The sequence below is a fragment of the Myotis nattereri genome (assembly GCF_964212035.1).
Source record: "Myotis nattereri genome assembly, chromosome: 1".
NCBI lineage: Eukaryota > Metazoa > Chordata > Mammalia > Chiroptera > Vespertilionidae > Myotis > Myotis nattereri.
Window position 1 is genome coordinate 224,987,456 of NC_138075.1, and position 26,906 is coordinate 225,014,361.

General features: G+C 37.4%; 1 protein-coding gene across 3 annotated transcripts in view; it reads left to right on the forward strand.

Moving 5' to 3' along the window:
• Positions 1-25,596, forward strand: part of RAB28 (RAB28, member RAS oncogene family) — a 64,106-nt gene extending 38,510 nt beyond the window's left edge. The window contains exons 5-8 of one of the 3 annotated variants that reach the window (XM_081084252.1): positions 15,598-15,701; positions 17,501-17,578; positions 23,340-23,434; positions 24,699-25,596. In XM_081084252.1, the coding sequence (XP_080940378.1) occupies positions 15,598-15,701; positions 17,501-17,578; positions 23,340-23,429 (272 nt within the window). In that variant the 3' untranslated portion in view covers positions 23,430-23,434; positions 24,699-25,596. The remainder of the gene's footprint in view (positions 1-15,597; positions 15,702-17,500; positions 17,579-23,339; positions 23,435-24,698) is intronic. The other 2 variants (XM_081084254.1, XM_081084253.1) reach the window with 2 other exon arrangements.
• Positions 25,597-26,906: the final 1,310 nt, after the last annotated feature.

Sequence of the window (26,906 nt, forward strand, 5' to 3'; positions counted from 1 at the left end):
TTGAATAGTATTGGTAGCTGACCTGGTTTTTAAAATTTAGGATGAAGGTCATTATTCGATTTTCTTAGTAGTTTTTACCTTGAATGTGTGCACAAACTTCAGGAATTGCAATATATTTCACCCCAGCCATAGAGTATTGATGGCGTGTTGATAGGCTTCTAATATGGGTACATATATAGACAGTAACTGAGATCCCCTATCCATTGTAGAAGTTTGGAAGGGTTACTTTGGAGTGATGTTGAGAATTTGATCACTCTGTACAGCTATCCTTCCTTTCTTTATACCTTTGGCACAGTTTGAGGTTATGTGGAGGCACTGACCTGTTTCTGTGGAGGCATTGTGCTATGTCAACTTGGCTAAAGTGGAAATATGTTTCCTAAAAATTCCTTCCCTATTGTTCTCGTTAACAGTGGTCACAGGAGATGTTTTGACTATGTTTTAAGGAGGAAATGAAGTGTCAGGCATGCATTTTGACTCGAGGGTCAGTGCTGAGTCAGGCACCGTGACAGCTCTTACACTGTGCCATTGGTTTGCTCCTCACCTTCTAGGTGTGCTTCTAGGATAGCTCCTGCCACATTTCCCCCTTCACCTCCTCTGAATTTTTCCGTGTATGTACAGCTCCCTAGTGAGGGGTGCAAGTTTCTCTCATAGGTCACCCTTGGCATTGTGTTTGGAGTTGGTGAGAGAGAGATGTTCCAGTCGAACTCCTGAGGGGAACACTGCATATTAGCCTTTTATATATAGAGGTGATTTCTTTGTGATTATTTCTGACTTTAAAAATACATGATTTTACAGTGTATTATAAAGAGGGAAAAATGAACCAGGAGTCAAACTTAAATGAATAATAGATCCCAGTAAGTTGAGAAAGTAATAGATTTGCCAGATAAAAGCAAGAGTGGAAAATTCTTATTAGTGTCTAACCTGAAAAGCTATAATGCTTATTCATTCTAAATTTTCATGGTGTAGTCTTCATCTGTTCTTCAAATAGTGAGTATTCTAGAAGAAGGCCAATCAGAGTTTAGGAATTTCCCTTTTCATTGTTTTCCCATAATTACAATATTTATTAAGAAATCTCAGAATTTTATTCATAAATGCTAATTGTATTTTTGACATGGGAAGGAACAGTGTCAGTTTTTCTGATTAAAATTTTTTTCTTGGAGTATTCAATAAAATAAGTATTTTTGGCAATCTCAGAATCAGGTGATTCATTAACATAACAGTTATCTATCTATGAATTGTAGTCTTCAAGTGGATTTTCTGTAGTCTCTTGAAATATATGAAATATATTGTCATATAGACTGACAGCTTTCTTCTGCCTCTTTTGGGTATAAACTCATGTGTTTATTGTTTTAGCTTTACAGAACATATTGCACCCATCAGATATACTTCCGAGGTTTAATTTTGAATTAGGAGCACCATGTGCAGTATTTGAGTGCACTTTAAAGTGTATCATCTAGTAACACCCCCCCCCCCCTATAAAAGACCACTAGTTGTAAGTAAAATATTCTTAGATTTGGGATTTTGGCTATGTGCATTTGTTTTCTCCTAAGCTAGAAAATTTTCAGTTTATCTTCTGATACCAGCTATTTACTTTTCAGATGTATGGTTTTACATGTTCATTAAGAAACAGATTTTTTATACAAGAAAGATGAATCTTTTGAAAATGAAAGCCTCATTTTGGAGTTTTAAAAATCTTGTCAAGAGTGGTTATTAAATCCCATTTTAGAATTTTCTGTAGTTTGGGATTAGCCAAAAAGTACAGAGTGGTCAGTTCAGTTTAACAAAAACAAAACAAAATGTCAGGTATCTGAAAACAAACAAAAAACTAGTTAGTGTTAAAACTTATCAGCTGAATTTTGTTTATTTTAGTTTCTGTAAAGAAGCATTTTTTGGTTTAAAACTGGACACCAAAGATGGTTGTATAATTTTGTTTCCTTCTTTATCCCAGCTCTTTTCCCAACACTGCCATTTATATCCATAGAGTTATAATTTGATATGCTAATATATTGAGACCGAACTAAATTCTTTGTGAGTGGACATAAATGTTTTCTAGGCCTATTCAGGATCTCATCTTTTTTAGGTATGAAAGACTACTGATCACTATTCTGTATTTTAATATAAATTGATAAAATTGATTAAATTTTACATTTAAGTCTTGGAATGAAGTTTTCCTCTCAAAAGTTGTCTATTAGGAATCATCTGTACTTATGCCTTTAAATTGATCCATTATTATTCTTTTTTAGAGGAAGCATTTTTTTTGACAGTTGTCTTACTATTTATTTCTTGGCTTATTGACACATTGGGCTAACACCATCTTCGCAGAGTTTGTTACATCAAAGTTTACTATCAAAGTCTAAGGGACATTTTATAATTAAGAAAATGCTTTCTGTTTTATGAGAAATGTTTTACTTTTCTAAAATCAGTTTGGTTAAAATGCATATTGATGGCCATATAAACATAACTACATGTGAGAATTTACTGTTATTAATATTCTTGTGAACATTTGCCCACATTCAGTTTTCTCTTATGTTTTAAAGTATTCATTCATTCATTCATTCATTCGTTCATTTATTCATTCATCATTCATGCCTTTGTTGTACCAAGCACAATGATAGGAGGGACAGGACAGTATGATAGTATTATTCTAGCAGAAGTAAATGCTTAAACAGAATCTTAAGGGGTATGCGGGAATGTGCCATACAGAGAAGGGCAAGAAAGAGTAGACCAGGAAGAAGTAAAAGAATGAATAAATCCACATAAGTTAGGAGATAGTCTGAAATAAAGGGAAATTTAAAACATTTTGTCACAGTTGGAGTATAGGCATACTCCATCATTGTGATTTGAGCAGTAGTGTAGAGCAAGGGTCAGCAAACTAGGCCCATGGCCTCTTTTTGTATGTCTTGCTATCTAAGAATGGTTTTAACATTTTTAAATTGTTGGAAGGAAATCAGTTGTCCCCCACTTCACCCCCCGCCCCCAGCCCTCCTCCCTTTTGTTATTATAATCATGTTCTGTCATTCCCCTCTCCCAATATATCTAATTTATGGTTATTGTGGGCAATTGGAAAATAGAGGAAAGTATAAAGAAGAATTAAATAGCCAGAATAAAATTGCCACTTGAAGCAGTTCTTACTATGGCTTCTGTTCATTGCCAAATCCCAGGATATGCTGGTGTCTAGGCAAGACAAATACTTTTTTTCATGCAAGTCTATGTTTGAAAGGCATGAGTCAACTTGAACCTTATTATATTTGTCACGCAGAACGTTGCAAATAAACCTATATAGGACTATACCAATATAAAATTCTTAATAAGAAAGCCCAAAACATGATATAAAGTAAGGAAGGCAGTTTATTAATTTTCCAGTTTCTTTATGCTTTTGGCATGTGGGAAAATGCTAATCTTTATGATTTATGCACAAATGTTATAGGAAGCAATAGAGTTTGCAGATAGTCACAAATGTAGAAAGATTTACTTACTCTCTAGTCCTCATTTAAACCAATTATTTCATTTTAGCCTGAAGTTAGAGGACAAGTAATTATCTATTAACCATGACCAGAGGAAATTTACATAATCTAATTAATTATAACTAAATAAATCAAAGAAATAATATGATTCTTACATACTGCCCTCCCTGTCCTTTTGATACTGACTATTGTTTGTGTCTAGTGACTCTACAGAGTTAACAATATTTATCATTATTGCTTCAGAATCCTTACAGGTCATTTTGTGGATATATATGACTGAATAGAAATACAGTGCAAAGTGATTAGGCAAATCTTGTAGCGTTGAGAATCTATGAAATTGTTGGAAAATTACCAAAAACAAAGTAGCAAATGAGGATCTGGCAGTCAGGTGATAAATAATTGAAGTGAAAATCCACAAGGTTCATTACATATACAAATAGGTCAAAAGAGTATGATTTGATAAGATCTCACTCATTTGTGGAATATAATGAACAATATAAACTGATGAACAAAAACGGATCCAGAGACAGAGAAGCATTGATCAGATCGTCAAACCTCAGAGGGAAGGCAGAAGAGGGTGGGGGTAGGGAGAGAGATCAACCAAAGGACTTGTATGCATGCATATAAGCATAATCAATGGACACAGGCACTATGGGTGTGAGGGCATGAGCGGGGGTGCAGGTAAGGGGACAATGGGGGGATAAAGACACATGTAATACCTTAATAAATAAAAAAAAAATATGTGTAGAGCGGTAAGAAATAAAAAGTATACCCAGTGTAAAAAAAAAAGAATAGAGATCCTTGGGAAAAATTACAAAAACCATGAATATTTTTCCAACTGTGACCCTTCTTTATGATGATATGAAAAATATTAGGTTTGAAGAGAAGACTGTCAAGTTATTATAATAATTTTAATAGGAATTTTTAATACAGTGAGATATATACAGAAGACTATGTAAAATATATGTGTAATTTAAAGGATATTCCTTGGTCAGGAAGTAGAGCATTGTCAAGCACCCAGAGGCCTTCTACCTGGTGCTTTTATCAATCCTTTCTCTTTAGAGGTAACTTATCTTGTGTCCTGATCTTTTCCTCACAGTTTTTTTAGTTTCATCATCTCTGTATGCTTCACTAAGTAATTTATAATTAGTCATTTTTAATTTGCAAGCATTCCTTTGTGTCTTGCTGCTATTATTTAATACATGTTTGTGATACTCTCATTGTGGTGTGAGACTCTAGTTCAGTGATGGCGAACCTATGACACGCGTGTCAGAGGTGACACGAGAATTCATTTTTTGGGTTGATTTTTCTTTGTTAAATGGCATTTAAATATAGAAAATAAATATCAAAAATATAAGTCTTTGTTTTACTATGGTTTCAAATATCAAAAAATTTCTGTATGTGACACGGCACCAGAGTTAAGTTAGGGTTTTTCAAAATGCTGACACGCCAAGCTCAAAAGGTTCGCCATCACTGCTCTAGTTCATTAATTTCAGTCCTGTGTTGTATTCCTGAGAAATGAAGGAGTATATATTATTTTTGACACAGTTGATATTTTGTATTTTTTCCAAAAGCCTAAAAATATTTTTCTTTATCCAGCAAACTAGAGGTCTGGTGCACAAAATTCGTGCACAGGCAGGGGGGCGGGGGTCCCCTCAGCCCAGCCTGCACCCTCTCCAATCTGGGACCCCTTGGGGGATGTCCGACTGCTCTGGGATCGGGCCTAAACCAGCAGCTGGAAATCCCTCTCATAATCCTAGACCGCTGGCTCCTAATCGCTCACCTGCCTGCCTGCCTGGTGGCCCCTAACTGCCCCCCCCCCCCAGCCTGATCACCCCTCACTGTCTCTGTATGCTGGCCTGATCGCCCCTAACTGCCCCCCGCTGCCGGCTAGGTCAGTCCCAACTGCCCCCTCCCTGCTGGCCTGGTCTCTCCTAACTGTCCCGCCCTGCAAACCTAGTCACCCCTTACTGCTCCCCCCCACCCTCCCATACCAGCCTGGTCACTCCCAACTGCCTCCGCCCCCCCGCCGGCCTGGTCGCCTCTTACTGCCCCCCCTCTGCTGGCCTGGTTGCCCCTAACTGCCCTCCCTGCTGGCCAGGTCGCTCCCAACTGCCCCTTCCCTGCTGGCCTGGTTGCTTCTAACTGCCCCACCCTGCCGACCTGGTCACCCCTTACTGCCCCCACCCACACCAGCCTGGTTGCTCCCAACTGCCCCCCCCCCCCCGCCAGCCTGGTTGCTCCCAACTGCCCCCCCCCCGCCACTGGCCTGGTTGCCCCTAACTGCCCCCCCCCCATGGCCTGGTCGCCTCTTACTGCCCCCCATGCCGGCCTGGTCGCCCCCATCTTCCCCCATCTGCCAGCCTGGTTGCCCCACGCTGCCTGCTTGTTCATTCATTTGGTTGTCCCTCATTAACCCCCCTGCCAGCCTGGTCATAGGTAGCCATTTTTTGAGGGTGAGGGCGTAGGGTTAATTTGCATATTACCTCCTTATTGTAAGTGGCTATTGTTCTATGTGCTTTTTTTCCTTTTTTTTTTCTTCAGCTGCATGTGACAAAAGAACCAAATAAGCAAAGCTTAAACCAGCGGTTCTCAACCTGTGGGTCGCAACCCCTTTGGCGGTCGAACAACCCTTTCACAAGGGTCGCCTAAGACCATCCTGCATATCAGATATTTACATTACGATTCATAACAGTAGCAACATTACAGTGATGAAGTAGCAACAAAAATAATTTTATGGTTGGGTCACAACATGAGGAACTGTATTTAAAGGGCCAGAAGGTTGAGAACCACTGGCTTAAACGATAACGAACTTAGTATCTTAGTGATTTCATTTCATACAATCTTAATTTCTGTCTCTTACATATAATGAAACTTAAAAGGAAAATTCTAACCAGAGGGGAAGATTCAGAACAAATATGGCAAATGTCCTTACCTCTACACATGATAACATAAACACTTAAAACAGTATAAAATGGTAAAAGATAGGAAGAGACATTTCACAGAGAAATAGAAAAACTAGTATGCAGGAAAAATGTTACATTGCATAGAGATTTTCACATTTGCACTAGAATTAAAGTCGTTTCTTTTATGACACCTTTTTTTTTTAAATCTCTTTGTGGAACCCAGTAATTTCCAAGCAGTTATTTTTTAAGAAGGTTGGTTCAAAAATCTACAAAGTCGAAGTCAAGTTCTGGTAATTTTTAATTTTCTTGCATTAGCAATTCTTCTAGTACAGTATGATTTACTATGTCATCATACAAAGACAGCATTAGAGAGTGTACATGGCAGGGTAAAATTAAACACATGCTCACAATCAAATTAATGTATTTCATCTGTCTTCAACTAATAACAATCTGTCATGTTATCTATCTGAGTAGGGGCATAAACAGTTTATTTTGTGTTTGGAGTAACTTCCTGGAGGTAGTTAATGTGACAAGTAGTTTGTTTGAATTGAGTATAACCAGATCAACACTCTAGATGTTTCCTTGATAACCTAAAAATTACTGTGAAAATCTGTGCAAGTGCTATATTTGTATTTTGTTTTTACTTTTTTAAGTTAGACAGTGACATATTTTATAATCATTTCACTGAGAATATTCTGTTTCTGACATCATACGTGGACTGAGGAGCACAAATAGTTACTTATCATGTTTTTTTTCCATTGACAGAATAGACAGTGAAATAATTAATTAGCACCATGTAACACTTTCCATTTTTTTAAAAAAAGTGTGAAGTAATACAATCTGGTGTGAATAAAAAACTCATATTCATTATAGAATATGTTCTTATAGCATGTTGAAAATTAATATTTAGGAAGATAGGAATGTTATAAAGTTCAGGCCAATATAAAAATTAGTATCAGCCCTAACCGGTTTGGCTCAGTGGATAGAGCGTTGGCCTGCAGACTGGAAGGTCCCAGGTTCGATTCCGGTCAAGGGCATGTGCCTTGGTTGCGGGCACATCCCCAATAGGTGGTGTGCAGGAGGCAGCTGATCGATGTTTCTCTCCCATCCCCTAACTCTCTATCCCTCTCCCTTCCTCTCTTTAAAAAATCAATAAAATATATATTAAAAAAGTAATATCAATATTATTGTGAAGTTTTTAAGAATTTTAAATTTTACATCAGTCTGATAAGTAGCCCTGATTATTGTATACTTGATATATCTAGTTTTTAAGCTATTTGTTACAGTTGGTACTGTAGTTTTAAAGACTATTCTGTTCACTATATCTAGGGGTGGGGAATCTTTTTTCTGCCTAGGTTCATTTGGATATTTATAACATTACTTGTGGGCCATAAAGAATTATCAACTTAAAAATTAGCCTGCTATATTTGGTCAGTCATTTAATTAACTCTCCCCTTATGCTTTGGCAGGGCCAGACCAAATGATTTCAAGGGCCTTATCCAGCCCACCTGCTGTACATTCCCCACCCTTGCTATGGATAGATGCAATGAAGATGCCTGAATGCCAGTAAACAAATAGGCCTTAAAAAGAGAAGCTTTCATAGGAAACCATCAACAAAAGAAAAAGACAACTTACTGAATGGGAGAAGATATTTGTCATGATACATTGATAAAAGGGGTTATATCCAAAATTTATAAAGAGCTCAGACAGCTTAACACCAAATAAACCAAACAAAAAATGGGCCAATAACCTGAATAGACACTTCTCCAAAAAGGACATGCAGATGGCCAATAGACATATGAAAAGATGCTCAATGTCACTAATCATCAGAGAAATGCAAATTAAAACCACAATGAGATACCATCTCACAGCTGCCAGAATGGCTATCACCAATAAATCAACAAACAACAAATGTTGATTTGGAGAAAAGGGAATCCTTGTGCACTCTTGGTGGGAATGCAGACTAGTGCAGCCACTATGGAAACTGGATATTCCTCAAAAAAAAAAAAAAATAGAACCGACTTATGATCTAGTGATTCCACTTCTGGTATATTTCTAAAGAAACCCAAAACACTAATTTGAAAGAATATATACACTTCTATGTTCACTGCAGTATCCTATATAATAAAGAGCTTCTATGCTAATTAGACTGAACAGCAGAATGACCTTCCGAAAGCCGGGGCTGCGAGGGGTTGTGAGGGCTGGCCGAGGCAGCTGGGGCTGCAAGGGCTGAGCCCCTTGCACGAATTTCATCGGTCTCTATTCCTATATAATAAAAGCCTAATATGCTAAGTGTCCGTTCAGCCAATCAAAGTGTAATATGCTAATGATATGCTAAGGCTGCTCAACCGCTCGCTATGACATGCACTGACCACCAGGGGGCAGACAGTCGACTGGTCAACCAGTCGCTATGACGTGCACTGACCACCAGGGAGCAGTTGCTCTGACTGATAGGTTAGCTTGCTGCTGGGGTCTGGCCGATCAGACTGAGCGAGATGGGCCAGACACACCCTGGAGCCCTCCTGCAGTCCCTCCCCAGCTGGCTAACCTGCGTCCCTCCCTGGCCCCAATCGTGCACCGGTGGCCTGTGCCCTCTTGCAATCCAGGACTCCTCAAGGGATGTCGGAGAGCTGGTTTCAGCCTGATCCTGCAGGCCAGGCCTAGGGACCCCACTGGTGCATGAATTTGTTATTTATAATAGCCAAGATATGGAGACAACCCAAGTGCCCATCAGTAGACAAACGGATAAAAAATAGTGGTACATTATACAATGGAATATTACTTGGCCATAAAAAGAATGAAATCTTACTATTTGAGACAGTATGGATGGATCTAGAAGGTATTTTGCTAAGTTAAATAAGCCAGACAAAGACAAATATATGATTTCACTTACGTGTGGAATCTAAAGAACAAGATGAACGAACAAAACAAACAGACTCATAGACAGGAAGAACAGACTGATGGTTACCAGAAGGGAGAAGAATGGGGGTTGGGTGAAGAAGTACCATTGGTAGTTACAAAATAGTCATAGGGATGTAAAATAAAGTGCAGGGAATACAGTCTAACTGTGTATACAGTGCCAGGCAGGTACCTGAAATATTGGGAGGGACACTTTGTAAAGTATATGATTGCCTAATTGCTGTGCTGTACACCTGCATCAAATACAAAATAATGTTGAATGCAAACTGTAATTGAAAAATAAAAAAAAGTTGTCATAGACTTGCAGGATTAGCATGTGTGTGTGTTTTAGAAGTGAAAATATATACATAATTTTAACACGTAAATTAAATTTAATAAATTATTAAAGTTATTAAGCTCATTATTGATATTTCTATCTCTCCCTCTCCCTTCCTTTCTCTGAAATTAATAAAAAGAAAAAAAAGATTCAAATAATCTGTGAGTGGGGATATGGATGAAATAAGATTGGTCATGTTTGGATAATTGTTCAGGCATCTTTCCTTGTATTTTCCAACAAAATGTTTTGACAAGGGAAAATGTATTTCAGTTTTCAGACTGTTTTCTATGTATTACTTGAGCCTTTTAATGGCAGAAAAAATATTTCTACATTGTAAATTTAAAACATTTTTCCTAGTAAGTAAAACTACAAAATATTCTTCTCAGTTTATAATTAAGTTTAATGTAATTTTGTGACTATTAGATTGAGTATTGCATAACCCAAATTACAGAGACAACTATACTATAATGCTTAGGTTTTTATTACCTTTCTAATTATAATTTAAAGTTATCATTAGTGAATAATTCAAGACTTGGTATATAAGAGGAAGAGATTCATTTTTTAACAAGTAGATGTAGATCTGTATTTTAAATTGTTTTTCTATTAGTTAAGGTAATGCTAGATGCTAGACAAACAGTCCCTAAAATTTCAATATCTTAGTGCCTAGTAGTGATGCACGTTAGTTCTTCATTGCATTGGTCAGAAGTTTGTCTCATGGTCACACCTAATTGCAAACTAATCTGGGAAGTGTAGTGTTGCTAACCAATCTGCCCATCTTATCATTATATGTCTACTAGAGGCCCGGTGCATGAATTCGTGCATAGGTGGAGTCCCTCCTGGCTGATCAGGACTGTCTTGCTCAGTCCCGATTGGGGCCGATTGGGGCTGGGGGGAGGGACTGTGGGAAGTTGGCCGGCTGGGGGAGAGACCGCAGGAGGTTGGCCAGCTGTGGGAGGTTGGCTGTGGGAGCTCACTGACCACCAGGGGACAGCTTCTGCATTGAGTGTCTGCCCCCTGGTGGTTAGTGCACATCATAGCTACCGGCTAGTTGTCTAGTTGTCTGGTCATCAGGTCATAACGGTCACTTAGGCTCTTATATATATAGATTTTTCTCTTTTTGTTAAGAACAGCAAAGGATCTTAGGTTTCACCCTGCTTGAAGATAACAAATTAGCTTACTACCTCCATGGGTACTGGCAGAATGTATGAGACTCCTGGGTCAGAGATGAAAGACTTTATTACTCATAGCAAGCAGGATGAGTTCCATATTTGCATTGGTTCTCTTTGCACCCCACGTTTCACCTGGGCAATGTGACCTCCATAGATGATGTGCATGCAGTGATCTGTATTACAGCTGAGGAACCCAGAGTTAAGGGAACCTAAATCTTTTATAATAGGTCAGAAGTCAACCTCTGACCTTTGCTCTCAAGGGAGATATTATTATTATTATTTAATGATCTTAAATATAATATTGCATCCAACCTGGGAGATACTATTTTTATTATACCAGTCAATAAAGAGACTTGCAGTTTGTGTCTGAGGGAGACATTAGCTGTATGTATGCTGCTTGCCATGCAAACATCTTTGAAAGGATAGTTTAAAATTCTAGTATATTTTTTTCTGTCATTTACACATATATATGCATATATAATATGCTTACAAAGTAAGAATTTTACCATATGCATAATTGTGTACATTTTAACATCCTAAAGTATTGTGTATTTTTTTATTTTTATTTTATTTTATTTTATTTTATTTTATTTTATTTTATTTTATTATTTTATTTTATTTTATTTTATTTATTATTTTATTTTATTTTATTTATTTTATTTTATTTTATTTTATTTTATTTTATTTTATTTTATTTTATTTTATTTTAATTGCTTAAAGTATTACAAAGGGAAGTATTGTGTATTTTACCTAGTATTCTTTTTCCAGTTTTGTTATGTACTAGAGGCCCAATGCATGAAATCTGTGCAAGGGCCTTGGCCCTGGCCCCCACCCGCTATGGCTTTGTCCGGAAGGATGGATGTCCAGAAGAATGTCTGATCTAATTAGCATATTATGCTTTTATTATTATAGATAATATAATTGACATATAACATTGTGTAAGTTTAAGGTACACAGTGTGTTGATTTGATACGCTTATGTACTGCAAAATGATTACTCCAAATGGTTAGCTAACATCTGTACCATATCACAGAATTGCCAGGACTCAACTTTCTTCTTAATCAACTTAGATTCCTTTCTTCATAAATGTAATTACTACATTGCGTTTACTGTCTTCAGCTTCCCTGTCCTTTTCATTTATTTTAAGTGGTTGAGAAAACCTTAGTTATACTTTAATGCAAATCTCTATCCACCCATGCAGCTAAATGAATGTGGCTGCAAAAAATCCACCAATACACTGTGTCTCATTTTAAATCTAGGGGTAACTATTTTCAAATGACTTTTCGGTATTTTTCAAATCTCATATTAAATCCATTAGCGTATTCTATTTACTTTTTATCCTGAACATATTTTGAGAGTCTGCCCCACTTTTTACTATCTCTGTTGCTACCACTCTTGTCCTAAGTAACATTCTCTCTCACTTAGATTATAGCCCCCTCAGTGGCTTCTCTGCTTTACATTTGACCCTCTGTAGTTTATTCCAAAAGAAAGAGCCCAGAATCTTTTAAAATGTGAGTCAGATTATAACTTTTTCCCCTCACAACCCTCCAGTAACTTCCCATCTCTCTTAGAGTGGCCGACACACACTGCACAATATGGCCCTGGCTTTTTGAACCTCATTTCACGCTATTTCCCTTTCTTGCCAACTGATCTTAGCCACTCTGGCCTCTTGGCTTTTCCTTGAGTATGCTAAGAATAATCTTCATTAGGACCTTTGCACTTCATTTTCCTCTGCTTGGAAGACTTTCTCCCAGATATTCTTGGTCCTTAGCCTTCTTAAGATTTTTTACCTAGCTGTTTAAAATACCCCTACCCCTTATGTACCCTTTATCTTTCTTCATAAAAATCTATCATCATTTGTCATACTATAGAATATACTTGTTGGTCCTTTCCCCTTCATTAAAATGTAAGCTCATTGTTAAATCTGCAGCATCCAGGACAGTGCCTGACACTCATATTTGTTGAATGAATGAATGAATCATCAGTAAAGTTATACATTGAAATTGTTAAGCAGGATGTAATATGGTTGAGGTAAAAGAAATGGCATATACACTGAGTGGCCAGATTATTATGACCACCTGACGTTTGTAGACAAATTAGCTATAATTTCGTGCTGAAGTTGCCAGAGGACCAGACCATTATAAATAGGGAAGCAGGTTGTTTATGACGACAGTAGAAGTGATTTTTTTCTGAAGATATGGGTAAACAATGTAATTTAACAGCCTTTGAATGTGGGATGGATATGTATATATATATAATTACAACCTGCTTCCCTATTTATAATGGTCTGGCCCTCTAGCAACTTCAGCGCGAAATTACAGCTAATTTGTCTACAAACGTCAGGTGGTCATAATAATCTGGCCACTCAGTGTATACAATATTAATGCCATTGTCCTTCATATTGTTTAGATGTTGGAAGGATATATGCCAAAATGTTAATAGTAGTTGTCTTTAGTTAATGGCATTTTAAATTTCATTTTCATAATTGTTTTTCTGAATATTTGGGAAATGAACATGTATTACTGTTATTAGGGTGGCTTGGTTGGTTGGAGTGTCATCCTGTACACCAAAAGATTGTGGGTTTGATTCCTGGTCTGGGCTCCTGCAAGAGGCAACCTATCAATATTTCTTTCTTTCTTTCCTCCCCCTCCTCCCCCTCCTCCCCCTCCTCCCCCTCCTCCTCCTCCTCCCCCTCCTTCTCCTCCTCCTCCTCCTCCTCCTCCTCCTCCTCCTCCTCCTCTCTCCCTCCCTCCCTCTCCAGTCCCTTCCTTTCTCTCTAAAATCAATAAAAAAACCAACATATCCTCAGGTGAGGATAAAAAAATATATATATGTATATACACATATTAACACCTTGAAAAATGATGTGCTTTACTGAAGGACATAAAGGAAATTAAATCATGTAGCAGTAAGTGTTATCACATGTATGATAGGTAGATACTGGATAATAATTTTAAGAATATTCTTAAAAATAGAAGAAAAGAAAGATTTTATTAGTACTCTAGTAAATGAACCCTCTTAATGTTAAATTCTAAGACAACAAAAGGAAACTTTGTAGTGAAGTTGTGTGTTTTTTTAATCTCTGCTGTCTCATTTGTCAGAATCTCAGTCATTTAAAATAACTTTGATATCCTTAATGGTCTTTTATATTCATATGCTGGGGATGACTTTTTGAGAAATGATTGTATCTTTTTCATCTGTGGGTTCTTACTACCTAGTACAGTACTTGGTATATAATAGGTACTCAATAAATGCTCCCCCACACCCCCCCCCACAATTGATCAGTGACATACTGGTCTTTTATTGCTATCTTCATGAGGAAAACTTTGGCTTGGATAGTAAATTACCCAATGCTATAGATAACTTATGTGATAGTTGGGGAGTTGTAGGGAAGGGTGGAGGGAGAGAAAAAAAGAAAGAAAAACGTTGAACAGTGATAGATGGTTCCATTTGAAAAAATAAGTAACACACACACAAAATGACAAACTTGCTTTTTAAAAAAATTGGTAGTTACTCATGGGGGATTTTTCCTAATGTCGGGATTTGTTCTTACTCTAGTTGAATTAGGAAAGTATTTTAGCTTTAATATTATGATAACCTAGATATATAAATGTCAGTGCTAATAGCTTAGTATTTTAGTCTTGTATAAATCGATGCCTGTGGTATCTGTACATTTTTTGGCCTTTTCTTGTAAATAAGGTCTTAGTGATGTTTAAGGAATAGCAACTTGTGGTTATAAAAGAAAAACTCCACATTATTCAAGCTAAGCAATATAAATGGGACTCAGAATCCCTGACTAAATAAAAAATCTCCTAGAGAAAAATCTCTTGAGCCTACAAACTAAAGACCTTCAATATAATTTTAAATAAAACCTTTTATGTAAAATGAGAGCACTTTTTAGTTGATAATCAATTGACACTATTATGTAGGCTCACTAGATTTGCAAATTTACAAGTTTTTACAAGTCAGTTGGGTCCCTTCCTCAGGAAATCAGTTTAACTTTTTCCCTCCTATATTGACTCAAAGAACCCAGTTGTCCTTAAATCCTGTGAATATATTTGCCTTATAATTTGACAGCATTGAGTCAACACCCTTATAGGGTTTCTAGTGTTGTAAAGAGAGAAACTGTTCAATAAAGGGTCACATTTGAAAAAATAGACTGTGCCAGATGAAACCAGTATTGGATATGAATACTGTGCTTTGCTTTAAAGAACCTACAAGTATTCAAGGAAATAAATGCTTACCCCTTACTTTCGAAATGCATACTTTAGGTTTGGAAAGTAGCTGAGCTGTCTCCTTGTAAAATTAAACCATGGCTTTAAATAAATTAAATACACTATGAAATATTGATATCTTTTAGCAAAAAATTAATTACATATTTATTGAATGTTAATATTTATAAAACTTGCAGAACTATTCTAATTATTAAAGTAATTAAACTGTTTCAATTAAATATGAATCTTTCAATTAATCTCTGTTTAAAAATATTATATGAAGGAAATCTTTTTTGAGCATCATCAATGTTCCAGAAGCTATATAGATAATAAGAATGATAGCTTTCATTTTTTGAGCACTTATCAGGTACTGGACATTTGCACTATACATGGATTAATTCTCAAACACTCCATATAAGGTAGGTATATGTGTTATTCGTAGTTTTTAGGTTTAGAGACCGAGGCATAAAAAAGTTAAGGAAATTGCCTAAGATTACGCAGTTAGTGCCTAAGCTGGGATATAGTACTGGGAGATAAGTCAAACTTAAACATGTTAAAGTATATTGATTGACTCTAATATTTTTTCTCTGTTTCTGTTCACCTTTCTAGTTGATTTGGAGCATATGCGGACAGTAAAACCTGAAAAACACTTGAGGTTTTGCCAGGAAAATGGTTTTAGTAGCCACTTTGTCTCAGCAAAGACAGGAGACTCTGTAAGTAACAATGAAAATGGATCTTATGAGTGAGGTTTTACGTTTATTTATTAATATTCATAGGAAGTGATTTCCATTATTTTTTGCAACAAATTAATGCTTATTGAAGATATAAAATAGACTAGATTAGATGTAACATGTTTATTCTGTTTATATTACTTTTGTAATTCATTTAACATAAGTTTATGGTTGTTTAAGAGTTTAAAAAGAATATAAATCCCCATAATTTCAGCATTCAGAGATGACTGCTAATCTCATATGATGATTCATTCCTTCTAGTCTTCTTTTTCTGATCCTCACAAATATTAGTGCTCCTGCCAGCAGTTTGCATTTGCTGAGTGCCCACTTTGTGTATTTCTTTTTCTAAACTTATTTCCTTCGTGACCTCATCTAGCCTCGTGGCTTTGATCAGACTCAGTGTTCAACTGTCCACCTAAGACCTCTGCTGAGATGTCTGATAGGCAGTCCAAGTTTAATTCAGGTCCATTCTGAGCTGTTGGTATTCCTTCTTCAAATCTCTCACAGTCTTCCCACTTCAGTAAATGGCAGTTCTATCAATTACTAAATCCAAAATTATATTGGAGTTATCCTTGAACCCTCCTTTCTTTACACCTCAAGTCCTCTTGGCTCTACTTTCAAAATATGTCCAGAACCCGGTGGTTATTTCTTATATTTGCACTGCACGGCTTTGTTTCAAGCCCTCATCATCTCTGACATTATTATCTTCGCTGGTTTCTTTTTTGTACCCTTGATCTTCTCTAGTGAGTACTTAGTACAGCAGCCGGGTTGAACCTATCAAAATAGAAATTACAACAAGCCACTGTCCCAGGGTTTCCATTTTACTCAGAGTAAAAGCCACAGCCCTTCTAATAGCCTCCCAGATCTTACATGATTTGTAATCTCTGCTTATTTTCTTGTACAATCCATCTCTTCCTCTCCATTCTACCACACTAACGTTCCTGTTTTTCCTTAAATATTGGCTATCAGTGAACTATAATATATATTACTTTTTGAGGTGCAAATGACATAAGCCTTTCGGAGTATGTATCTATTTTTGATTAGAAATCAAAATTAGATTAATAAAATTGTGACAAATATTCAGTAAGTAATCATGAGGTAAGTAGGGATAAGAAAATGATAGTACACTTATGAAGCAAAGACAAGTTATACCTTACAGGTGAACTCTGGATTGGAGTGCTAGAAATCATAACATAAGCTAACAGTGTATGAAAAGTCTGTTTATAGAGAAGTGTTTGTAGACTTTTGCGTATTGATAATGGAGTATACTGCTCCTTCACTCTGAATTGATAAAATACAGTAGGGATTTCTAAGTTGTTCTGCTCAAAAGATGTGGAGAGTTTATTGACTTGAGAGCAGCAAAGATTTTTAAGGTATAGACTAAAGCCAGGTCAAAAGACCAATTTAAAGTTGGCAGTGAAAAACCCAGGTAGCATACTATATTCTCATTTTCTTCAGCACCTGTAGGTGTTTGTTTTGCTAGTATTTTTTGAATGTGGTCACTGTAATCGTCTTATGTTAAAATCTTTAAAATGTAAGTTTTTAGGGATTTATGTTTAGATCAATTTACTGAATTTTATGAATTTGTTCAGTTTATGGGTTTAATGACTTAAAAGTTTATTACATTTGTTGTCTCTGACAAATAAAGCTATTTTTGGAATAACCTGGTGCATCATATTTTGTAATTCTTGCTATTTATTATTGTTTAGAAAGTTCAGTTTATTTGAAGGTAACTTAAGCATGCCTGTTTTAAATCATTTAAACCTATTTTTGGTATGTAGGTATTCCTGTGTTTTCAGAAAGTTGCTGCTGAAATCCTTGGAATCAAATTAAACAAAGCAGAAATAGAACAGTCACAGGTGATTACATTGAACTTTATATTTAAAGAGTAATTTATTTCTTTTTAGTAGTTGGAATAATTAAGTTCTAGTCTCTTCGTGGGTTTGATGATTATTCACTGTACTGCACATTATATCTCTGGCTTTACTACTTTAGTGTAAGTTTGTACCCTTAACCATATCTACCCTGTCCTCCCGCCCCTCATTCCCAGGTAACACCATTTTATTCTCTGTTTTTACAAGTTTGGCTTTTTAAAGTTTCACATGTAAGTGATATCCTGTGGTATTTATCTTTCTCTGTGTGACTTACTTCACTTAGCATAATATACTTAAGTTCATTCATGCTGTTGCAAGTGGCTAAATGTCCTCCTTTCTCACGGCTGAATAATATTCCTCTCTGTGTGTGTGTGTGTGTGTGTGTGTGTGCACACCACATTTTATTTATCCATTTATTTGTTGTGGGATAGTTAGGTTGTTTCCATATCTTGGCTGTTGTAAAAAACACTGTGATGAACATTGTGGTACATATATCTTTTTGAATTAGTGTTTTCTTTTTTTTTGGACAAATATCCAGGAATGGAACTGTTGGATCATATGATAGTTCAATTTTTAGAGGAACCTCCATAGTGTTTTTTATAGTGCTGTACCATTTACATTCTTACCAACAGTGCACAAGGGTTCTCTTTTCTGCACATCCTCGCCAGGACATCTCTTGAGTTCCTGATGATAGCCATTGTGTGAAGTGATAGCTCATTGTGGTGTCAATTTACATTTCCCTGGTGATTAGTGATGTTGAACATCTTTTTCATGTGTTTGTTGGCCATTTGGATGTAAAGAACTAGGGGGGAAAAAGACAAAGAAGTTCAGGTTTTATATTTTTTGTTTATGTATACAAGGTGTATATTAAAACCAAAAATATATATGGAAAAAGAGGAAGGAAGGAAGGGAGGGAGGGAGGGAGGGAAGGAGAGAGGGAGGAAGGAAAAGGAGGAGAGAGAAAGAGGGAGAGAATGGAGGGAGGGTGGGCAGGGAGGGGGAGAGAGAGAGAAAAGGAGAGAGAGAGAGGGAGATGTGAATGGTTTCTGTGGGTTTTATGCCATTTAAAAGATACCTGAGGGGATTTGGTGTAATGTTTGAAAGTGTTTTTATTCATTTTATAGGAGATGGTAGACTCACCAAGTCACGTGGAAATTGATGCTACAGTAATTTAGTTTGTGACAAATATTTGTAATAAGGCTGTAGTCTTAATTCCATTCACTGATTTTTTGAAAGAGATTCTGTTATTTTACTTCTAACCGAGATCATTACTGTTTGGGAGTCATAAAATGACTTAGCACATTGTGCAAGTTCTATCTTGAATAGATATGGATAAGATAGAAATGGAATGTAGTTTCTGAATACAGCCAACATGTTTTGAGGGTCTACTTTGTGCCAGGGACCACAGAGATGAATAAGTCCTTGTCCTCAAGGAACTCCCAGCACAAATGGGCAGGCAGGTATTTAAACAATTAAGTACACTCTAGTTGCATTTCTCACAATTCCCAATTTAGTTGATAGTTTCATTTTCATTGTTTATTTGTTCTCTTTTCTCCCCTGCCCCAACCATTCTCCTCTAAGATAGTATAAAAGTTGGGAAGGGTTGTTAACAAATGTCCTAGTTTCTGAGATTGTTCAGAATTTTTTGTTTACAAAGTAGTCAAACCTTTACGAGAAAAAATAAATTTACTACTGCTGTTCTCTCGGAAGTTTAAAATTTAGCTCCTTAATAATGCATTAGGTAGTCTGAAACGAAAATGTACTATCTTGTATGTTATCTCTGTCTGTCTGAATTGCAAGGATGTTTTGCCTTCTATACTTGGTGTTCAAAGTTCTTAATACATTCTTAATACATTTTAAATCATGACAGTTTCACTTGCCAGTTAATAAACTATGAATTTCTGTTTGATTTAAATTAAGTATGCATTAGTTTTTTCTAAACAAAAATTTCATATGAGATACTCACTAAACTTGCTAAAAATATATATTCTTTATGTGACCTCTGAATATTTTCATACTCTATATAAAAGTTTCTAGCATAGGGCATATAGTAGGCATGTTTAAGATTTTAATTCTGTTTTACTTAGTGTATAACTATAAACACAAACGCCTTTAACCCCTGATACTTCTCTTTTCTGTTTTATCTGAATACTGACCTTCCTTAAGGAGCCATAAGGAACTTAGATTCTTGTTACCTAGATGTTAATATTTTTGTATCATTTTGTCAAATAAGTTTACAAAGACTGCACTAGTGTTTATTTTTTTATCCTAAACATCACCTGTCTTCCTTATAAGAACATATTTACCCACTTTGTTCATACTAATCTAAACCTCAGATATTGAACATTGCTTAATGAATTTCTATATCATATCTTTCTCTAATCACCTTTAAATTTATTTTTTCATATAGTTTCAAAACTAGATGGGACCTTAGAGACCATGTAGATAAATCTTTTTTTTTTTAAATATATTTTATTGATTTTTTACAGAGAGAAAGGGGAAGAGATAGAGAGTCAGAAACATCGATGAGAGAGAAACATCGATCAGCTGCCTCCTGCACATCTCCTACTGGGGATGTGCCCGCAACCCAGGTACATGCCCTTGACCGGAATCGAACCTGGGACCCCCCAGTCCGCAGGCTGACGCTCTATCCACTGAGCCAAACCGGTTTTGGCAAATCTTTTTTTTTTTAATAGCGTAGTCCATCATGAAGAACAAAGAGGTGAGTAACTTGCCTAAAGTGATGAATGTTAGTGGCAGCGCATTTTGTGGAAGAACAGGAAGAGTAGCTGTCTTTAAGTTCCTACAGTGTACAGAGTACCATAGTTTTAAATTGATATCCATGCTTTAAATGGCAATCTATAATCTTGTTATACTTTATATGATGGATGTATAGCAGACATATATTCTTTAATAGTTTACACATCTGTTTTCCATGTTGGACTCTTACGTGTCTCAAAAACAGAGATCGTGTATTATATTATTTATCTGAATGTCTTCAGTACCGAGAATAGTGATTGTCTTTGAATGAATGATAGTGACCAGTGTTTTTAGCCTTCAAGGTATGTTTACTCTATATCCTGAGCGTGACAAACTATGACTTTTCAGTGATAAACATGTAACTACTATCTGTATTAAGACACAGTTGCAGAGTAGACCAAATTTATTTTTTGTGTCTTCCCAAGAGTCCATCTCTACTCCTTATACCTTACTTCCCCAGCTCCAGGGTTGCTTTCTTGCTTTCCGTCTAGATAGCTACCACTTCCACCTCCAGGACCCACCGCAGTTATTCTCTACATAATAAGGGCTAAGCTGGTGTTCAAATAAAAGTTGATGTTTTGTAGGTAACATTTTCTCTGAAAACAAACATAATGACTTGTAAACGGACTGACTCCTGTGAAATCACGTACCATGAAGTTTATGGCCTGGATATTCTGTTTTGCTACTCCTAAAAAGCAAAGCCTTGGTTCTGGCTGCTAGTTCAGAAACTTTGTACAAAGCTTTATGTCAAACAACGAAGGCCCCAAAGAAAGAAAGATGTTGCCTTTTTAGTTCTTCATTAATTGGATGAAAATTAATGCTGAATATCCAAGCCATTTATATTAGTCAGTACATTGACCAAATATTTTGACCGTAGGTCAGTAACCTGGTTGTGTTTATAGGATAGGGTTTAAACCAACATTTTGGAGGATTGATGAGTTGCTTACTGATTATGAAAATCCCTTTTCTTTATTGTAACCCACAGTTTGTCATGAAACAATTAGGTTCGGTGGAGGGCAGATAATGGTGTTCAGTGTTTTACTGACATACTCCTCTTGCAGCACCTCACATTGCGGTTAGCAATGCTTCTGCCCAGTAAATCGCAGTCTTGTCCAGCAGTTAAGCTGCTGCTGGGAATTGGGGCAGAGCCTGCTTAGGCCAATATACTGTACCACCCTACTCATTTACTCCTAGTTCATTCAGTCTTTATACGTGCCATTGCAACCAGCAGCCTTATTAACATGGTTTTCTATATTTGTTAATTATTAAATGCTGTTGTGAAATAAGAGTTTTCTGAAATAAGATATTTGAAATTATGAAAGAAAAAAAAAGCCAGGATAATTTAAAGTTGAACAATTTAGAGAGCATGTTATCTCTGTCATACTTGTCACATATAGTCTTTTTAAGGGTTATTGCAAACAAAAACCTAACACAGTAGTTTTGATTCTTTAGTTTAGCAAAACTCTTAGTTGACAAAATAGCTGTTTGCTTAAATACTGTATGTCATTTTTTTAAATGACAGAAAAGTGCATTTTGAACTTGTTTTAATTTTATATGAAATACTAGAGGCCCGGTACACAAAATTCATGCACTGGGATGGGGGGGGGGGCGTGTCCCTCAGCCTAGCCTGCACCCTCTCCAATCTGGGACCCCTCGGGGGATGTCTGACTGCTGGGGATCAGGCCAAAACCGGCAGTCGGACATCCCTCTCACAATCTTGGACTACTGGCTCCCAACCGCTCGCCTGCCCGCCTGCCCGATTGCCCCGAACTGCCCTCCCCTGCAGGCCCGGTCACCCCCAACTGCCCTCCCCTGCTGGCGCAGTCACCCCAACTGCCCTCCCCTGCTGGCCTGGCCACCCCTAACTGCCCTCCCCTGCTGGCCTGATTGCCCACAACTGCCCTCCCCTGCTAGCCATCTTGTGGTGGCCATCTTGTGACTGCATGGTGGCAGCCATCTTGTGCGAGTGTGTGACAGTCAATTTGCATATTACCTTTTTATTATATAGGATGGGATGACCATGGACAATAGGGTTGTGAGGATTGGGGCAATTAGCATCAAAAGAATATCTTTGAGCCATAACCGGTTTGACTCAGTGGATAGAGCGTCGGCCTGCGGACTGAAGGGTCCCAGGTTTGATTCCGGTCAAGGGCATGTACCTTGGTTGCATGCACATCCCCAGTGGGAGGTGTGCAGGAGGCAGCTGATCGATGTTTCTCTCTCATCGATGTCGGACATCTCTCATCGACTATCTCTCTCCCTCCCTCTCTGTAAAAAAAAATATATATATATATTTTAAAAGAGAATATTTTTGACAAATAGTAAATGTTATTAAATATAAAATTTGTAAATCCTACATGTCTTCCTCTGATATATATATGCATTCTCTTTCCTACCTTCAAAGAAAATTAATTACTCCTTCCTCTCTATTTCCATAGCATATAGGTCTACTAGTACAGCACTTATTCTTGTATGACAATTATCCGTGAATGTATTTCTCTTCCCATGGGTCCCCAGCAACTTGTGAACAAATGCTGTGTAACTTAGCTGTGCATTCCCATTACAGAGTGACTTGCACAGGGTAGATCCTCAGTAATGTTTGTGGAAGGAAATGGAATTAATACTTATACTGCATGTTAGCATAGAAAAGCACCATAATTCTTGGTTGTTCTCTGAATACTGGGAATTATATATATTATGTGTAATTGTGATATCAAAACTAGAACTCACAACTTGTCTGGGAGGAGCAGACAAGTCTATTTTAACAATTAAGTGGAATTATAAAGAATGATGTTTCTTGGATCTTTGCTTGCTTTCCTTCCTTTTATATGTCTATATTCTGCTGTTTTCTTTTGAGACATGTTTAAATTTATGTGTATATTCCTTTTTCTCCTTTGGTGTTCCCTTCTGTTTTCAGTCATTGAACATGCTTTCCATTTTTTCTTTCTTTCTTCTTCATCTCATTTATGTTGTACGGAATTGACAGCGTATTGTCAGGGCAGACATAGTGAAGTACCTGGAAGAAGATAATCAACATTTCACCTCTGCTCAGACTAGACTCTGTTCAGTACAGTAGTGCAGGTATAACGGATAAATTACTGCAATTTGGGGGAGGAGGGTGGTGAGAACTAGTGAATGCTATCTTCTTCTTTTCCCCTTATGAATAGAGAAGTTAAAATGATTATTGTACATTATTGGAATTAATATTGCATACATCCTGTTTTAGAACTTTGAAATATTGATCCTTTGCCAAGAGACTTACGAATGAAATAAGGAATTGAGAACAAATTAAAATAACATTTCAGTTACTTTCACACGTATTTGTCTTTATGGTTGTGTTTATTACATGTGCAGTGAAGTGGAGAATTGAGGCAGTTATTTCATTATTCATTCCTTACCATTTTTCCTGAAATAGCCTGGTAATTGAAAGAGTACTTTTAAAATTTGTCTTGAATTACTCTTCTTTGTCTGCTTGTGTGTGCAGACTTAGTAAAAGAGTTGAAAACAGTAAAGGATTTGTTTTAATGTAAATTATTACTTAGAGATGAATATTAGGGCATATTGCTAAATTTATCATTATCCTTGAATGTGGCTCAGAAAGAAGGGAGGAAGAATTAAAACTATCTTTCAGTTTAAATTATTTTAAAAATATGAGTATGCAGTAATTTTCTAAATTCTCATTCTGTATTTTGTTAGTCATTATTTATAACCCATTAGTGAGCAATTTGGAAGTAAGTTAGGGTTTTGGGAGGAACGTTTTAAAAATTGGCAACATTTTAAATATTGAGTTGCTTAAAACATTTCTCCTTTTCTATGGGACTTTTAACATTCACACCTCTTCTCACTAACTCACTAATTACTATAAACATTCTTAAAAAAGCTATGGCTGGGGATAGTGGTTTATGGAAGTATTAATAAATAATGACTTTTTTACTTTGAAATAACAAAATCTTGTCTATCAGTTAAACTATGTAAATGATTAATTTTAAACCTTTGCTTTAAGTTTTAACCAGGGTTTAATATTTTATATTAATTTGTCAGGTTTTTATTAGACTTGTGATAACTTCAAGCTTATGTCATAAAACCAGGAAAGACTCAATTAAGGACTTGCAATTAGATACTTAAAACAAAACAAAACCCAACAACAACAAGAAAGCCCCCTTGCCCGCCAATCCCAGCTCTGCTCTAGTTTGTTCTGGTTGGTTCTTTTAATATCAGCTGCTGCTGCATTTATGGTGTCTATCATCAAGGGTTCGCCAAAGTTCAGAAAATGAAAATATACTGTAAGGAGCCCTTTCTGAATGTGCTGATGCCCTGATAATGACTCTGTTTTCTTTTATGACAGAGGGTGGTGAAGGCAGATATTGTAAACTACCACCAGGAACCCATGTCAAGACCTGTGAACACTCCTCGGAGCTCTATGTGTGCAGTTCAGTGAGCGCGTGGTCCTGTGTTAGTGTGTTGGCTGCCCTGCCTCTGTGTGGGCTGAGGACCTGGAGGAGCTGATTTATCAGGGGCCATCTCTGTCGCTCAGTTAACCCTTCCCTCCCCGCTGGCTTTCCCTGCGCGTGCTGCTCCCGGCCACAGGCAGCTCCCGGACTGGAGAGAATTCCACTTTGGGACCACACACTTGGAATTCAGATGGAAAGCCCATTCTCTGGAGTTAGACTGCCTCATTGAAAGAGAGTATGTCGGTTCTCTTTCATGTCTTCACTTCTTTTTTCCCAGATGGCAGTTTTTTAAAACAAGTATGGAAGCTATCCAAGTCCTGATCCTCAGCCAGGATTTTGCCACAGCACAGTTTCATTCTCTTATCTGAACTCATACATGGCAAACATGCTTCAGAGTACAGACGGTTAACAAGTAATATATTTTATCTACAGATGCTAAAGAAGGCGACCTTTTGCTGTCTATCGTGAGAGAAAATATATAAAGCTGTATCTAACTGAAAATGCTGGAAATAAAGCTGTAATAGAAATATTTTTTCCATTTTTTTTTAACAAAGGACCTAAACTGTTTATAGTGTAACTGTAGCTTACAGAGTGGTGAGTATTGCTGTTGTACTTTATCACTGTGTCATGGTCATGTGCATTGTGGAATACTCAGGTCCGATGCTGAATGGACTTGGATGGATGCATCCGAGTACCCCAGGACAAGTTAGGCCTGTTGTTGGATCATTGTGGATCAGACCTGTACCTGATGTTCAGATATTTTTCTCCTGCAAATAAATTTATTTAAATTACTTTTTGGGGGCGAGTTTTCTTTTAGCTATCTTCCTTTTAGTATAGAACCAATGTGTATTTGGCTGTAACATCAGTGATCATGTACTGATTCAAGCCCAGACTCTGCAGCCTGACATTCCAGAGGCTCCACGGCAATGTGCGCCTCTCTCCCTTTCTCAACCTCTGTGCAGAGAGCCCTAGCCTCCCTCCTGTGAGCTGTGTGATGCTCTGCCCTCCTGTCTCTCTGCACAGGCTCCCCCCATCATCCGGAACCCCTCCATCCCTCCCTCCAGGTGTCTGCTTCTGCCATCCAGCCTGTGGTCACCACGAGGGAGGCTCTGCCGGGCACGCTTGTCTCGTGTTTTCTGAGCTAAGGCGCAGTGCCGGGCCTGGTGGGTGCTTAGTACTTGCCACATTGAAACGAGTGAATGCCGCCCCTCCACAGTCTCCTCCTCTCCGCCGCCACAAGTTCCCCACGAGCACCTCTCGATGGCCATTGCCCCGCCTGCCTGAGTCACAGTCATCCGTGTCCTTGCGGTTCACTGTCTCGTAGGGCACGAGCTTGCGCAGGGCGGAAAGGGTCTCAGGAGTGCCCGGGCAGGGAGCCTTTCACAGGGAGGTTTGCTAAAGTGTATGCAGAGATTTTGGACACCCTCACTTTACAGCTGTAAGAAATTTTAGAAAACTTGTTATTTCATATCCTGTGTGACTAAGAACACTGAAGTTTAGAGAGAAAAAAGAACTCGCCGGAGGCCATGGAGTCACAGAGCCAGACCCCACGGAAATCTCCGGTCTCTGGACCAGGGTGGCACTTGTCAGGAGTGATTTGAACTTAAGCAAGTTTAGAAATTGTGACTGCTCTACTCATTAGGCAGTGGGTCCAATCCTATTCTACTTTGGTTTTTATATTTTTCAATGTATAGCAATTAGGCATCCCTTTCATATGCCTTTCAAGGCTATAATCCCTTCAAGGTGGTTCAGTTTATCCTACTCGTCAACATCTCCCCAACGCTGGCTGGTCAGTTTCCAGGGAGAACATATATTTCCTCTATCCTTCAGGAGAATACAAAGTTGGATGAAAGAGATCTCTACCCTCAAGGATCTTACAGTCCAGTAGGAGAGGTGTCTGTTTGTGTGGTTGCTGCAAAGGCTGTGCTCAGTTGAAGTCTACTGTTAAACTAAACTGCCCAGGGCCTTCCATTCAGGAAGAGGCAAGCCGTGCTCTTCTGCTCATTTGTGTTGTTTTGCATCCATGTGAAGACTTGAGGATTTTCCTCTTTCTTCAGTCCAGTCATTGCAGCATTCACAGGTTCGACTTGCTGCGCATCCCT